This window comes from Dendrobates tinctorius, unplaced genomic scaffold, assembly GCF_039654945.1.
Source record: "Dendrobates tinctorius isolate UK_male_01 unplaced genomic scaffold, ASM3965494v1 ptg000133l, whole genome shotgun sequence".
In the NCBI taxonomy this organism is placed as follows: Eukaryota; Metazoa; Chordata; class Amphibia; order Anura; family Dendrobatidae; genus Dendrobates; species Dendrobates tinctorius.
Window position 1 is genome coordinate 469666 of NW_027361801.1, and position 17300 is coordinate 486965.

Below are 17300 nucleotides of genomic sequence, written 5' to 3' on the forward strand. Positions count from 1 at the left end.
CGCAGCATGTCAATTCTTTGTGCGGATTCCGCTGTGGTTTGGTACCTGCTCCATGGCAGGTGTCAAACCGCAGGGGAAACCCGCAGGCTAAACCCGCAGAAAATCTGCAGCTAAACCGCAGGTCTTTTGCACACACCCTTAGGCTATTAGTTCCATTTTTCTGATGTATTCCTGGATACTCCTTGTTTCATCCGTGATGGTGGCTTGGATGCTTATCAAGCCTCCACCATCCTCCTTTCTGTTGGTATACAATCTTTGGGTGCTAGACTTTGGGTGGAGACCTCCATGAATTGTGAGGCGCTTTTGTGTCTTCACATCTGCAGCTTCCTTCTCTTCTTTTGACCAGCACACTATGCCAGCACACTATGATATCTGATAACTGGCAGGGCATATGTATTGATGGCACGGATTTTATTCTTCCCATTGAGCTGGCTCTTCAGGACCTGTCTTATCCTATTGTCCGTAATCGAACGGACCTGAAGAATCATATTTCCAGGTCATGTTTTACCACACAATTAGTGCTGTAAAAACAAAACCCCCAAAATCAATAGTGGAATTGTGTGGGGGGTTTTTCATCCACCATTTCACTGCTCTTGAATTTTTTTTTCAAAAAACATTACAAAGCAAAGTGAATTAAGTAATTTAAACATACAACTTGTCCTGCAAAAGAGGGAAAAAGCACTCATACAGCTATGTCAACAAAAATAATAGCATTGAAAAAAGTTAAAGGGGTATTCCCATCTCCAGGATCCTATCCCAACACATAGCCGGTGTAGTAATAGTAATATTAGCAAATACCTCCAATTAGAAATGTAGTATAGTTCTTCTGATTCACTATGTTGCTTACACCATGTGCAGGGCATTGCAGTAGCTTAGGTATGCATGGTTATGACCACTAACAGCTAACTGTTATTATATGAGTGGTCGTAACCATGGATACCTAAGCTACTGCCATACCCATGGGGTAAGCGACACAGCCAATCAGAAGAACTATACAACCAACTACGTATTGGGGTAGGATCTTGGAGATGGGAATACCCCTGCTCTTGGAAGAAAAACGAAAGGGGAAAAATAAAAAATTGCCTGGTCATGTGTTCATCAAATACAAAACCGCTGGTTGACTTAGGCCTCACACATACACGTGTTATTCTGTACGGCACAGAAATAGAACACCCTTAGCCTTCTATTGGACTCCATCAGATTTCATACCGAGGCATATGGCTTCTTTCATATCGATACCTTTCAACCTTTCAATTTTTTGCAGGATTTCCTTGGTGCATCAATAACACCACACAAATTAATATTACAATATTGGAATGTTTAATATTTCACTATAGGGACTTGTGTATGAATCCAGCAAAAAATAGAAAAATTAAAATAAATTGTTCCATGTTTAACACATGCCGTATTATAGAGGGATTCTTCCCTAGTACCGCTGCATTCGGAGGAGAAGATCTTACCATCAGCATATAACGCACGGTGCCGATGGCTCCATATTACATTTAATCTGTGAAAATATTTTTATGTGGCCGTCACACATTAATGGAGCACCATCAACGCAGTTAATAGTTAATTTGTGAGTGGAAAGGATGTAAGCTGAACGTCCTCCCCCAGTATATCTTATTTCTTTTGTCACTTTTTAATCACAAGATATTCCATTAAGATAGCAATAACCGAAAAACAAAATCGCCACATCCTGCTCAGCACACAAGCCACAATCAGCATCGCCTTTTCGTGGCATCCAGTAAGAGAGAAACTACTAAACTTGAAATTCACAAGCAATACTACAAGCAGCAGTGCCCTGTCTGATGGCCCCGCACGGTGTATGGTGCTCATGGAATAACGGCCGTTCACTAGTACCCCTCTAAGCCGTTCATGGCAGAGATCAGAATATCTAAGTGCTGGACAGAGGTGGCGAGATTGCAGAAACAGGAGTCGCTCCAGAGACTGCTGGGAACGGACTTCATGGAGAAGACAGAAGTGGCGTAGTACCACTTCTGTCTTCTCTTTTATGAATTACACTCCCTGACAGAAGTTATGTCGCTTATCCATGTAATGTAAATAAAAGCTTATAACCTGATGTTAAATTCATCCTTTGGTTGTATATATATTATTCTTTTGAAAGCTGAAACCCTCTGAAATGTGGTTTAGGTTAAGAAAATAAATTGCCATCAATGCAGATCATTTAATGGACACAATGGAAAACCAGAATAAATCGTTATGATTTATCCATGTCTACAGCCCATAATTCTGATATGGAGACATCAGTTGCATTCACAGCAAACTATAAAATAGTGATAATTACAGCCAGAATAATTTGAATAAGTTCACTCGGCCAAAAAAATCAGATGCCTCAATTTTTTTATTTTTACGGGCAGGGTAAAAATGTGGCAACATTACAGAGTGTAGAAGTAGCCGCTTTGCCAACGCTTCTATGGGACCTGGCAGTCCAATGATCTCTGGTGTGTCTGCTGGGAACAGAAGGGATGGTGGGTTGAGATGAGTGAACCCAAACTTAAAAAGTTTGAGGTTTGTACCGGTTACTGTCTGGTGCCAAATGCTGAACACGGAAATCTCCCGGAAGAAGAGAAAATATTTCAGCTCAAAAGTTTGGGACCCCATTCGTTTTAATGGGGTTTGGGTTCTTGTTCGGGTCCAGTTTTGGTACCCAAACCAAACTTTGGAATAAAAGTTTGGGTTGCGTATCAGAACCTGAACTTCTACGGGTCCATTCCATTCCTACAGCTGGGCCCCAGCAGGCCCAAATCAACGCTGTTAGTAACATGTGGTGGAGCATTTATTATCTGCTATATGTATAGAAATATAAACTAATTAAGAAACAAAAAAAAAAACCTCCACACCACCAAAAAAACTCTCCATCACTTGTTATTGATTTTTTTTCCCCATACCTGTACAAATCACAAAAAAAACCTTTTAATATTATAGATGAAAAAATAAACACATAAAATTAAAAAAAATATTAGGGAAAGACATTTGCTTGCTCACCATGAGACGTGTGCATGCATGGTGTGCAAATCCAAATCCAAAAAATAATTCATAGTACTAAAAATTTTTTGTTTGCTTATCAAATGTCTTTTTTGGCCCAATCATTAAGCGGCATTATTCAAGGGAATATCCTACAAATCACATTCAGCATCTATTCCCGAAAGGCCCCATATCACTTTCCCCATGTGTGACCATCGCTCCGTGCACATTTCTCTGACAACTTTATCTCCCAGAAGAATAAGGAAGTGTTCACACTGAGATTTTGGATCAGAAAATGTCCAACTCTCTGTAGTTTTGGAAGGCGGCATGGTTTTTGGAGAGTTTTTGCACTATAAAGTCAGGAGAAAAAAAAAACAAAACACTTAGTGTGAATACTGCCTAAAAGGATTCAAAAAGCAGGATCAGGCTTGGTGAAATGCAACTTTTCGATCCTTTACCCATTGGCAGTTGGGGAAAAGTTTGGACACCTCATACACTGTAGGTAACAACTAGATACAAGAAAGTGTTCAGAATATATGGAGATGGTGGTTTATTATTCATATACGCGGCGATAAGCCCTAATCATTTTCTTTAGGCTTAAAAAGGTATAAAATACATGATACTGAAGTCCCCCTGCCTGCCCCATTCCCTTATTTATATCCTTTCTCTCATAGTTTTTGAAATATAAATACTGTAGGCAAAAAAAAAAAAAAAATGTAGGATTTCCAGAAAAAAAAAAATATAACATTGGATGCATTGTTCAGAAAACAGCACCACACTTATTCAAAGGTTGTGCGTGGTATTGCAGCTCTGCCTTTCACGTCAATACATAATTATGGAAATGTTTATAGAATAAAGTAAGCATGATAATCCTGTGGAACCCTTTGACCCAATACCCCCAGAAGATTGTACTGACTATGGCAATGGACTACGCCTATTCGCTTTCTTCAATAGAACTTCTATAGAAAAACAACCTCAAAAATTAAGTGGGAACAGTCGTTTCAAAAAACTTTGTATACATCAATACGACAAGCAAATATAAGAAATTTTGTAATATATCTTATCGGAGAATTTGGCTCCTTTCTCCACTTATCCACTTATGAGTCACTTCTTCACCTCACCACTGCCTCAACTCAACTCCATCCAGCTCAAGACAAGACAAACTGTCAGCTCTGTGACATGTCAAGTTATATTCTACAAAGAGGGAAAGGATGGAGAAGCGAGGAAAAGAAATAGAAAGATCGTGCTGAGCTTTCTAACAAGTCTTTTACCTCATCCAGAGCTGGATTCGCATCTATATTGCTCAATACTTGTGTCTAATTTCCTCCTCTGCTGCTTCTCTCTGTGTGCTAATTAAGGAAAGAAGAGCAGGAATTTATCTGTGTGTGCTGTGTGTAAGAGAAGATCTTAGTAGCTCGTCTCTTCCCACTAGAGTGAATTGCAAATTAAGAGAAAGAGCCTGCAGAGGGGAAAACTGGTGTAAATGCCGGATACAAGTCATATAATGGCCAGAAAGTGTTATTCTTCATGTAAGTGTAAGGAGGTAGTGGAGGACCTCGGTGCTCCCTCTCTCTACTGTGTGGGCCCCGCACACTTTATGTAAATAAGTTACAATTACCATGTACTACTAATGTATTTCCTTGCACTGTGTTTATATTGTGCAATGTGAAGAGTTCCCCTTTAAGTGTCTACGTATGTATTGAACTGCATTAGGGACAGTTAAGAGTTAAAATGTGGGTTGGACCAGCAGCTAGAAAAAGGCAGCAGGAAGCGGCTGCTTCCAGTCAGTATCCCGGGCACGTCTGCCCAGGGGAGACACGTAACCACGACCGGGACATTGCCAGACTCCAGGAAAGGATAGAATCTGCTGCCCCAGGACCCACGGACGGTGAGGTGGGCACAGGACTGTGTGAGTGCCCTCTGATTGTGGGCTGTGGCCGCACCTAAGAGTAGGGAAAGAGCAGGAAAATTCTATCATATTTTCTTCAATTACCTTTTTTCTACCTCATTTATCTCACAAAAATAAAAGTTATCCCTGTTGGATTACTCCTGCGACCCTGGACTGTGATTGCCTGGAGTGCAGTAGCTGGGAAGAAGAGGTAACCCGTGAGGGAAGCTGTGTGCGTCCTGTGTTTCATGTACAAGGGGGCCGAGGTGTCTGAGGACTGTGTTTTGTGGGTGGACTCGGTCAGGACTACCACCCCGGACGCCCATGTTACACACACACACAGGGGAGCTCATTCTGGGAAGTTTCTTCAAATTACAATGACCCTTAAAAGGGGTTACAGGAGCAAGACCACAAGTAATTTTCAGCAGCTGTACGATGTTATTATCTCAGCATGGTAAAGAATCCCTAAGGAAAATTGTAGGAAAGACCACCAGCCAGAAGAGTCTACAGAAGAGCTAACATGTAGACGGACAAAACAAATACATATAGATAAAGAAGTCATGTAGTCACAGAATGCATAAAATATCATTCCCAGTCGATGGCTCCACGATTAGATATTGAGATGGATTAATCCTCGAAGTTTAGATATTTCCGTTTAGCCTCCACTCACCTTGCCTGGTTTTAATTTCACCCACAGCTCATTCTCAGGCTTCCTCAGCTCTGTGGTGAGGGTGCGATGAGCAGAATACCATCGTCGCACTAGATTGTAGGGTACTGTGTTAATGACGGCTCGATCATAGTTGTTGTACCTGAAAAAAAATACATATATACAAAAGTCATCCATTCCCTGGTGGTCTAGGGGAAGATACTGTGACCAGTAATTGAGGCCATGTCTCTTATATAGTGCCCTCACCCAATTACCATCACAGAGCTCCATGCCTGGGTACCTTGCACAGCGCCTGCTCCCAATAAGTCATACCCCCCTACTTCTACTTTATCACATTCAACCATCTCCCCGTGTGACAACTGGAAAACTAGATTAGTTACTTGTGCCAATGAACAGGATTTCTGGTCTTCTTCCATTAAAGGGAGCCAGGAGGCACATTTTTACTCAAGGAAGTACTAGCATGGCTGTGTCAGCGCTTTTCACCGAATAAGAATGATACCGTTTTTTGTACAGATCCAATGTGACAATCATGAGAAATCTAGCGAAGTCATATGCAAATTAGGTTGGTTTGCAAGTGCAGTGACACCACCCCCAGTGCACTTCCGGCCCGGTTTGCATACTGCTATTATGCATGATTTCTCCTGACAGGCATATTAGATCTCTATAAAAAAAGATATAACTTATTTTGGGAGACGAGCACCTATACAGCCATAACACTAGCACTTTTTCACATATTGCAATAACAGGTTACCTTTAACTTATTTGCGAACCTCGTAACGTCTTAAAACGTTGGGCTGGTCTGTATAGGACTCTGCAAAAAGTCATAGTAAGGTAAGCAGCTGCATAGAGATTGTGCAGCTGCAGGAGCTAACTGTCAGACACAGCCAGACTCTCCATGGAGAAGGCAGAGTTGGTACAGTAGCATGTCTGCCTTCCTGGTCTCTGTATAGACAGCGCAGAACGAGGGCTTCCTCCTCTCTGGAGGCCAGAATTAACACGGAACGACTTGGTCTTAGACTCAGATCAGCTCACTGGTGCCGACAGGAGACATGACTTTACTTGCAACTGGGGCTGATATTCCAGAACAAGTTATAGATAACAAAAAGGAAATGGCAATATATAAAAATAGATATTTAAACATTGAAATGACCCCTCCTCAAAAGGAATTTCATGACTTTGTCGGGGGAGCGTTTGAAAAAAAAAAAAAAAAAAAAAAAAAAAAATAAGAAATTATAAAAAGAATGTCGCTTGATCTGCTGTTATTAGCCTTTGCCTACCACCCCCACAAATACAGAACCAACAAATGTTCAATATATAAAAATAATTCTTACGGAAAAACAGGATTTTTAAGTTGCTTACCGTAAAATCTTTCTCGGAGCCTTCATTGGGGGACACAGAGACCATGGGTTGTATGCTGCTGCCACTAGGAGGCTGACACTATGCACAAAAAAGGTTAGCTCCTCCTCCGCAGTGTACACCCCACCGACCGGCAGGGAATTCCTCAGTTAGTGAGAAAGCAGTAGGAGAAGCAACAGAATAGATTGAAAAACAGAACAGACAACTCAACTGTAAATAACCAACAAACATAAGAACAGGAGTTGTAGAACATGGGAGGGTGCTGTGTCCCCCAATGAAGGCTCCGAGAAACAGATTTTACGGTAAGCAACTTAAAAATCCTGTTTTCTCGTTCGCCTTATTGGGGGACACAGAGACCATGGGATGTCCCAAAGCAGTCCCTGGGGTGGGAAACAAACTTCCATCAGGCCAGCGGACTCACCACCGCCGCCTGCAGAATCCTTCTACCTAGGCTGGCGTCCGCCGAAGCGTAGGTGTGGACTCTGCAGAATTTCACAAACGTGTGAACCGATGACCAGGATGTAGCTTTGCAAAGCTGCAGCACGGAAGCTCTGTGGCGTACCGCCCAGGAGGCACCCACTGCCCGAGTAGAGTGGGCCCTGATCCCGGAGGGGCTCCGCGACGCTTAACTCGGTAGGCCTCCAAAATTGCCGATTTGATCCAGCGAGCAACAGTGGCCTTTGACGCCGGGAGACCTTTCCGCGCCCCGTCTGGAATAATGAAAAGCGACTGTCTTTCGGAAGGGAGTCGTCCTAGACAGATAGACCCTTATCGCCCTAACCAGATCCAGCTTGTTGTAGGACCGCTCTCGGGAATGAGCGGGACTCGGACAGAAGGACGGCAGAACGATCTCCTTGAGGTGAAGCGAAGACACCACCTTCGGATGGAAAGAGGGCGGAGGCTGTAGAACCACCTTATCATGGTGAAGTACCAGGAAGGGAGATTGGCAAGAAAGAGCTGCCAATTCCGACACGCGCCGGACGGAAGTGATGGCTACCAGAAAGGCTACCTTCCAAGAAAGGAGAGAAAGGGAAATATCTCTGATAGGTTCAAAGGGAGGACCTTGCAGAACCCCTAGAACCAGATTAAGGTCCCATGGATCCACGGGCACCCGGTACGGCGGAACCGTGTGAGCCACGCCCTGAAGAAAGGTCTTGACCTGAGGACGGGAAGCCAACGTCTTTTGAAACAAAATGGACAGTGCCGAAACCTGACCTTTCAAGGAACTGAGGGCAAGCCCCGCATCCATTCCTGCCTGAAGAAACGCTAGGATTGAAGGGAGCGAAAAAGACATGGGCGCGAAGCCATAGGACTCACACCAAGTGAAATAGGCCTTCCAAGTACGGTAGTAGATCTTGGAAGAAGATGGCTTTCTGGCTCGGATCATGGTCTGAATTACTTGGTTGGAAAATCCTGCTTGTTTCAAAACCTCGGTCTCAACAGCCATGCCGTTAAATTGAGCGGCCGAGAATTGGGGTGGCAAATCGGACCTTGAGACAGCAGATCTGTTCTGTCTGGAAGCTTCCAGGGGGCGTCCGCGAGAAGGTTGACAATGTCCGCGAACCAAGACCTTCTGGGCCAATTCGGGGCAATGAGAATGACTGGAATTCCTTCTGCCTTGATCTTCTTCAACAGCTTGGGCAGAAGAGGCAGGGGAGGGAACAGGTAGGGGAGTTCGAACTGCGACCAAGGAACGGCCAGAGTGTCGGCGCCCACTGCCAGAGTGTCTCGAGACCTGGAAACAAACTGTGGGACTTTCCTGTTGAGGCGAGACGCCAGGAGGTCTACGTCCGGGGTGCCCCACCGACAGAAGAGCAGAACACACACCTCTGGATGTAGGGACCACTCCCCCGCCGCGAGGCCCTCCCGGCTGAGAAAATTGGCGGCCCAGTTGTCTACGCCGGGAATGTGTACCGCGGAGATTGTCGGAACGGAGATCTCCGCCCAAAGAAGAATCTTGGACACCTCCGCCAGAGCTGAGACACTCTGTGTCCCCCCTTGGCGGTTGACATACGCCACCGCTGTGGCATTGTCTGTCTGAATCCGGACAGGCAGTCCCTTGAGGAGTTTCTCCCAGTGAACGAGAGCCAGATGGATCGCTCGAATCTCTAGGACGTTGATCGGCAGAGCTGAATCCCGATCCGACCATCGGCCCTGAACCATGTGGTTGCGGAACACTGCCCCCCAGCCGAGGAGACTGGCATCTGTTGTTACTATCTGCCAGTGAATGGGAAGAAAGGAACGATTCGATAGAATGAGAGGTGACGTCAAAACCACCAGTTGAGGGACCGCTTGATCCAGTATGAAAGATGAACAGGGCGATCCAGGGACAGAGGCGATCTGTTCCACCTCGACAGAATGGCCTGCAGGAGAGGTCTGGCGTGAAATTGGACAAAGGGAACTGCCTCTATCGCCGCCACCATCTTTCCCAGGACCCTCATGGCTTTACAGAGGGACGGGAGTCGTGTGATCTGCAGCGATCGTACTTCCTGCTGCAGGGAGAGAATCTTCTCTTGTGGGAGAAAGACCCTTGACCGACGAGTGTCGAACCGTAGGCCGCCTAGAAAGACCAGAGGTTGGGTAGGAATCAGAGAGGACTTTTTCCTGTTGATGATCCACCCGAAATTGGAAAGAGTGTCCAGGATGATTGACAAACCTTGGTGAGCCTGTTGAAATGAGGGAGCTTTGATCAGAATATCGTCGAGGTACGGGAAAAGAACGAGACCTCTGACCTTCAACGAAGCCAACAACGCAGCCATGATCTTCGTGAAGACTCTGGGAGCGGTGGCAAGACCGAAGGGCAGTGCGACGAACTGGTAGTGGTGCTGCCGAATCGCGAGACGCAGGAACTTCTGATGTCCGGAGAAAATCGGAACATGTAAATAGGCATCTTGGATGTCTATTGAGCACATGAATTCCTGCTCCTCCATGGAAGCGATGACCGAGCGAAGCGACTCCATGCGGAAGTGGCGAAGGCGGACCCTCTTGTTGAGCGGCTTGAGAACCAAGATGGGTCGAGCTGCGCCTTTTTTTTTTTTTTCCGGCACTACAAACAGGTTCGAATAGAACCTTGTGAAGCGCTCCGATTCGGGAACGGACACAATCACCCCGGAACTGAGGAGAGAGGCGATAGCCGTAGAGAACCCCGAGATCAAGGCTGGATCTTTTGGAGGCTGGGATTCGAAGAAACGATCCCGTGGAAGAGAGACAAACTCTATCTTGTATCCTGAGGATACGACCTCCCTGACCCAAGCTTCCTCTACGGAGGCCAGCCAAACGTCCCTGAAGGAAGCCGATCTCCCAATTGGAAGGACCCCTCGAGTGCCTGACGATAGTCATGCTGAAGTAGACCGTCCAGATCTAGATCTGGACGGTCTGCCCTGGGAAGAGTGGGATCACCAGGAAGGAGTGGGTCTGAAGGAAACTTTCTATCCTGGCGAGCCTGCGGTCTCTGTTGGCTGGAGTTGTCTGCCGTATTGAAACGGCGGAAAGTCCGAAAGGGTCGAAACTGACGCCTTAGTGGAGGTCTGCGAGGCTTGGACTGAGAGAGGAGTGAACTCGTGCCTCCGGTGGCGTCCTTAATAATCTGGTCCGATTGGGACCCAAAGAGGCGCACCCCCTGAAAAGGCAGGTTAGTGAGGGACTTTTTAGGAGACAAGTCCGCTTGCCAGGCCTTTAGCCAAATTGTACGTCGAATTGCAACTACGTTGCTTGACGCCTGAACTGCGCAGGATGCGGCATCCAAGGAAGCGGAAAGAAGATAGTCCCCCGCATGGGAGATCTGATTGGCGAGATCGGCCAAACGCTCCAGTTGCGCTTTATCCAAGATGCCCTGACGAAGGTAGTCTGCCCACGTGGCTATGGCCTTTGCTGCCCAGGAAGAAGCCAAGCTTGGACATACCGCCGCTGAAGCCGCTTCGAAGGCAGACTTCGCCAGGGATTCTATAATCCTGTCATTAGAATCCTTTAGGGACGCCACGCCTGAAAGCGGGAGAACCGTATTATTGGAAAGCCTGGACACGGGCGGATCCACAGAGGGAGAAGCAGACCAGTTGTCCGTGAGCTCCTTAGCGAATGGGTAGAGTACGCCGAGACGCTTTCCTCTTTGAAAGCGTCTGGTCGGATCCTCTCTTTCCCTGGTAAAAATCTTTCCAAACTCGGAATGGAAAGGAAATACCCTGGAGGGAGTTTCTGCCCGTCTGAACGAAACCTCCTGATCTGAGGATTTCGCAGGGGAGTCAGCAATATCGAAGGTATGATGGATCGCTGCAATGAGGTTCTGCACTGTGAACTTCATGTTTGCATCCTGGTCTGAATCCAGCTCTAAAATCCCCTCAGATGACCTGTCCGAAAGCGCTTCACCTGACTCGGGAGAGGAGGCCCGAGTGGGAGGCTGCTGAGAAGGGCTATGCGGTGAGATGGGGCGAGGAGAGGATTCCGGCTGGGTCTTTTGCGACTAACGCTGGCTGACTCAGATGGGATAACTTGGGACCTGCTTGGCCCTGCCGAAGAGTCCAGGGGCAACGTATGCAGAACGGTCACCAGGGACTGAGACACCTTGGTGAGGTCTGCCACTGATTGAGATAGAGAGGAGGCCCAGCCAGGCGTGGGGGGGGTTCACCCTCACCTGGGGCAGTAGATGGCCCCTGGACGGCGTCAGGCTGAAGTTAGACATAGTGAAAAGCTGAGGTAGTGCCGGAAGGTTGGGGGACAGAGGGCAGAGAAGGGTCAGTCTGCAGTGCAGAGCTACTCACGGTCCGGTGTCCCCAGAAGCAATGCTCTGCGACCTGTCAGTGGATGCAGGTCAGAGCGAAATCCGGCCGACAGACCACCTGAACGAAAAACCAGCTGGCAGATGGTGATATCCGGTGACGAGCTGGTGTCCGGCTGACAGGCTGGGAAAATGGCGCCTGCCTGAGAAAGAGCGCGCGTCCAGGAGAGGAGGGAGGGCGGAGCACACCACAGGGTTAAAACTCTCTGCCCTCTGGCCAATAGCAGGTGAAGGACAGGCGGTGGGAGGGCCTGGGAAGAGCGGGAGAGAAGCCCGCTTAGAAGAAAGGGGCGGGGGGCGTGGCCGCGACGCTGCGGTAGGCCCGAACTAAAGCCGGGGCCTAACTTAGTTGCAGCGGCCGCCTGTCAGCAGGGGGTCGGCGCGGAGGTCGGAAAAAGGACGCCGCCGCCGCCGGAAGCCGCGTCCAAGGGAAGAAGGGGAGGAAGAGGCCCTGTACTCCCTGTCCCCAGAAAGGGGGGAGGGAAGGGGGGAACGCGGGGGCCAGCAATATGGAGCATGGTGTGCCTATGGGCGTAGGGCGACTGCGAGCGACCGCAGCGCCCGCTCCCTGTGCCATTGAAGAGGCGCACCCCCTGTCCGTCGGGAATGGGCAGCCAGGTAAATAAAAATAAAAAATCCATACTCACCCATCCCCGATCCGTTACCTGGGACTGAAGAACTCCTGCGTCTCATCCAACCGACAGGCTCTGGTAGGCGAGTGGGAGGGAGACTGGCGACAAGGACCCCTGGAGTCGCTGGCACGTCTTGGTGTCGGCGTCCGTCTGGCTGGTCCTGCCGCGGAGAACTGCAAGGATACGGGGTGGCAGTACACGCCGTACTCGCAGACTCCATGTGGGAGTACAGATGTGACTTTTCACTCTCTATCCCTCCGTAGAACCTGTAAAGGAACGACGAACGACGAGGTAGATAAGGGTCTAATAAAAGACCTGTGTCCACCTCCTACTGACACTAAGCTAAACTGAGGAATTCCCTGCCGGTCGGTGGGGTGTACACTGCGGAGGAGGAGCTAACCTTTTTTGTGCATAGTGTCAGCCTCCTAGTGGCAGCAGCATACACCCCATGGTCTCTGTGTCCCCCAATAAGGCGAACGAGAAATGGAATTTAATATTTGTGGACTTCAAAAAACAAAAAAAGATAAGAATACCTTTACATTTTTATATGATTATCAGAAAATTAAAAATTATATAAAGAATAGGCCTCACATACCACGAAAAAAGCGGCAAAGGTTATTTTAATAACTGAACAACAAAATAAACGTTACAGCACTTTAAACCGCATGTATGAAAAAAAAAAAAAAAAAAAAAAATTATTATATATATATATATATATATATATATATATATATATATACACACACATATACACACTCACTGGCCACTTTATTAGGTACACCATGCTAGTAAGGGGTTGGACCCCCTTTTGCCTTCAGAACGGCCTCAATTCTTCGTGGCAGAGATTCAACAAGGTGCTGGAAGCATTCCTCAAGAGATTTTGGACCATATTGACATGATGGCATCACACAGTTGGCGCAGATTTGTCGGCTGCACATCCCTGATGCGAATCTCCCGTTCCACCACATCCCAAAGATGCTCTATTGGATTGAGATCTGGTGACTGAGGAGGCCATTTGAGTACAGTGAACTCATTGTCATGTTCAAGAAACCAATCTGAGATGATTCGAGCTTTATGACATGGCGCATTATCCTGCTGAAAGTAGCCATCAGATGTTGGGTACATTGTGGTCATAAAGGGATGGACATGGTCAGCAACAATACTCAGGTAGGCTGTGGCGTTGCAACGATGCTCAATTGGTACCAAGGGGCCCAAAGAGTGCCAAGAAAAAATTCCCCACACCATGACACCACCACCACCAGCCTGAACCGTTGATACAAGGCAGGATGGATCCATGCTTTCATGTTGTTTACGCCAAATTCTGACCCTTCCATCCGAATGTCGCAGCAGAAATCGAGACTCATCAGACCAGGCAACGTTTTTCCAATCTTCTACTGTCCAATTTCGATGAGCTTGTGCAAATTGTAGCCTCAGTTTCCTGTTCTTAGCTGAGAGGAGTGGTACCCAGTGTGGTCTTCTGCTGCTGTAGCCCATCTGCCTCAAATTTCGACGCACTGTGCGTTCAGAGATGCTCTTCTGCCTACCTTGGTTGTAACGGGTGGCAATTTGAGTCACTGTTGCCTTTCTATCAGCTCGAACCAGTCTGCCCATTCTCCTCTGACCTCTGGCATCAACAAGGCATTTCCGGCCACAGAACTGCCGCTCACTGGATTTTTTTTCTTTTTCGGACCATTCTCTGTAAACCCTAGAGATGGTTGTGCGTGAAAATCCCAGTAGATCAGCAGTTTCTGAAATACTCAGACCAGCCCTTCTGGCACCAACAATCATGCCACGTTCAATGGCACTCAAACCACCTTTCTTCCCCATACTGATGCTCGGTTTGAACTGCAGGAGATTGTCTTGACCATGTCTACATGCCTAAATGCACTGAGTTGCCGCCATGTGATTGGCTGATTAGAAATTAAGTCTTAACACACAGTTGGACAGGTGTACCTAATAAAGTGGCCAGTGAGTGTGTATATATATATATATATATATATATATATATATATATATATATATATATATATATATACACACACACACACACACACATATACACACATCATGGGCAGCATGGTGGCTCAGCTGGAGTCCTGAGTTCAAATCCCACCAAGAACAAAACATCTGCAAGGAGTTTGTATGTTCTCCCCGTGTTTGCGTGGGTTTCCTCCAGGTTCTCCGGTTTCCTCCCACATTCTAAAGACATACTGATAGGGAATTTAGATTGTGAGCCCCATCGGGGACAGTGATGATAATGTGTGCAAACTGTAAAGCGCTGCAGAATATGTTAGCGCTATATAAAAATAAAGATTAATATTATAATAATAAATATATGTCTGTATATATCTCTTGTCCTGAACTGGTTAAAAATTAAAGCTCAGTCAAAAGCAGAACAAGAACAACTGGTGGAGGATAGGAGTAGTAGTCTGCAATGGTATGCAAGAGTCAAGAAATCCAGAACACGTGATAAAAGATTAGATCCTACGGTTTATTTTCAACGCGTTTCAAAGTTGAACCAACTTCTTCAACAGGAGAACCACAAGGACACCTTCCCGTCATTTCCCTGCCTTCAAAGCCATACAAACAAGTATGGAGGAGCCAAGATGTGCCACAGTGTGAGGAGCCACCTACCTCATCATATATAGCTCCTTATTCCAAGGGTAAACGTTTAATACTGGTCCAATCCCCACCATGTGATTGTGGCTCCTTCCAGCATTTTCAATATACTCGTGCCTCAGGGGGATGTTACAGAGGATTTCAAATTCTTCGGGGTGATGTTGTCGCACCTGTTCGGCGCCAAAGAAGCCATCTACCAAAAGAGTGCGCCCCCCGGTGCCTTCGTGCCGCAGGCAATGAAAGAGCTGCATTCTGCAACAGCAAAACGTGTGGATTACTAATAGGTATAGGGATAAAACAAGTCACCTGCCCCCCCCCCCCAAAAAAAAAAATCAGAATGTAAAAAAAAATGAACCCTAATGATGTAAAAGAACAGGAAAAGTTTATCATTTTCTTAACTCCCCGGGAATTCTGCTCTAGTACTGAAAAATGCGGCTGAGATTAAGGAACTGCAGAATGCTGGATATTCTGCAAATCTAAGGATTAGATAATGAAAGGGATTAAGGTTGTCTACAGTCAGTAGACCCAAAAACTGCTCCCCCACCCCAAGTCACTTAAAGGGAAATTCCCACGTCCAAAATCCTATCCCAATAAGTAGTAGTTGTAGTACTAATATTAGCAAATGCCTCCAATTAGAAATGTGGTATAGTTCTTCTGATTCGCTATGTCACTTACCCCATGTACAGAGCATTGCAGTAGATTAGTTGTCCATGGCTACGACCACTCATATAGAGACAGTAAGTTAGTGAGTTGCTAGAGGGTGTAACCATGTATACCCAAGCTACTGCAATGCCCTGCACATGGGGTAAGCGACATAACTAATCAGAAGAACTATCCTACATTTCTAATTGGAGGTATTTGCTAATATCATTATTACATATTGAGATAGGATTTTGGTCATGGGAATACCCTTTTACTCCTTTCATAAATGGGCGATTTTTCAGGTTTCTTTTTTTTTGCACTTGTTTTTCTTAGCATTTTCATTTTTCCACAAACAGGGCTTGTTTTTGCTTTTTTTTCCTGTTAAAAGTATATATTTTTTTTAAAGGGACTGGCAGCACAGAATGATTGTTGAAACCAAGCACAGGCACTCAGTGCTTCACTGTGTGGCCAATCGTGTTTGTTTTCACTCATTCTCCACCCCTCTTCTTTGACTGACAGCGCTGGCTTCATACAGGTAAAAATGGAAGGAAATAGATGGAAACCAAGCAGGTGTATATAAATGATTGGCCGTGATGCAACGAGTACCTGTGCTTGGTTTGAACAGTCATTCTGTGCCGACAGAGTCCCTTTAAGTGGTGAAAAAAACGCTTACTTATCTGAGATTTTCTGTTAATGGAGGTGTGCGGGAGCTTGTTTTGTGTGTGGTGAGCAGACACTTTTACGGATATTTTGTACAAAATACGGCATTTTGATAGTTGTTCCTGTACGGTCAAGGGCCCGTTACACATAGCGATATCGCTAGCAATATCGCTATAACGTCACTGGTTTTGTAACATAGCAGCGATATCGCTATGTGTGATACTCACCTCCGACCGGCTCCCCCACTGATTATCCCTGATAGCGCGAGAACGGCCTGGGCCATTTCTCGTCTGCTTCCTGCTGTGGAGATGAGCGACGTGTGGATGTGGGCGGGAGGACGTCTTCATCGCCTTGTGTGACAGGTAAGTGACCGCTGCTACATCGCTGTGAGATCTGACTGTTTGGCAGCTCACTAGCGACCATTTAGGGATGCACCAGCGATCCTGACCGGGTCGTATCGTTGTCGGGATCGCTGGTGCATCGCTAAGTGTAGCGGTACCCTCAGACAAAGCTATTACACAGTGCACAGCAGGGGCACATTTATAAGATTATCTCAGCACAGGAACATTTTTTCTCAACACCTCCAATTGTGGAACTTAAGATCGCGTAATTAAAATGTACTTCGTTTGTGGGTTGCCTCAACTTAGTATGTCATCACCGTTCTACGCGATAGGTGACAATAACATGCTGATCAATGGGAGGATGGCCACTGGAAAACACACTGATCCCAAGCAAAGGGCTTGGAACAAACCCTTTAATACTATAAGGATGCTTGGGTATACAGTCCAATGCATGGAACACTATAACAAAGTGCTTTAACCCCTTCATAACCAAGCCTATTTTGACCTTAATGACCAGGCCATTTTTTGCAATTCTGACCAGTGTCCCTTTATGAGGTAGTAACTCTGGAACGCTTCAATGGATCCTAGCGATTCTTAGATTGTTTTTTTTCGTGACATATTGGGCTTCATGTTAGTAGTAAAATTAGGTCGAAATTTTTTGCGTTTGTGAAAAAATCAGAAATTTGGCGAAAATTTTGCAATTTTCAAATTTTGAATTTTTATTCTGTTAAACCAGAGA

The 17300-nt window shown here is 46.2% G+C and overlaps 1 protein-coding gene across 1 annotated transcript in view; it reads right to left on the reverse strand.

The window, feature by feature from the left end:
• The window catches only part of TMLHE (trimethyllysine hydroxylase, epsilon), a 51957-nt gene that overhangs the window by 8805 nt on the left and 25852 nt on the right, over positions 1 to 17300 (reverse strand). Inside the window, exons 7-8 of the mRNA XM_073543422.1 lie at positions 14934 to 15170; positions 5544 to 5682 (exon numbers count right to left, since the gene is read on the reverse strand). Of these exons, the coding sequence (XP_073399523.1) occupies positions 5544 to 5682; positions 14934 to 15170 (376 nt within the window). The remainder of the gene's footprint in view (positions 1 to 5543; positions 5683 to 14933; positions 15171 to 17300) is intronic.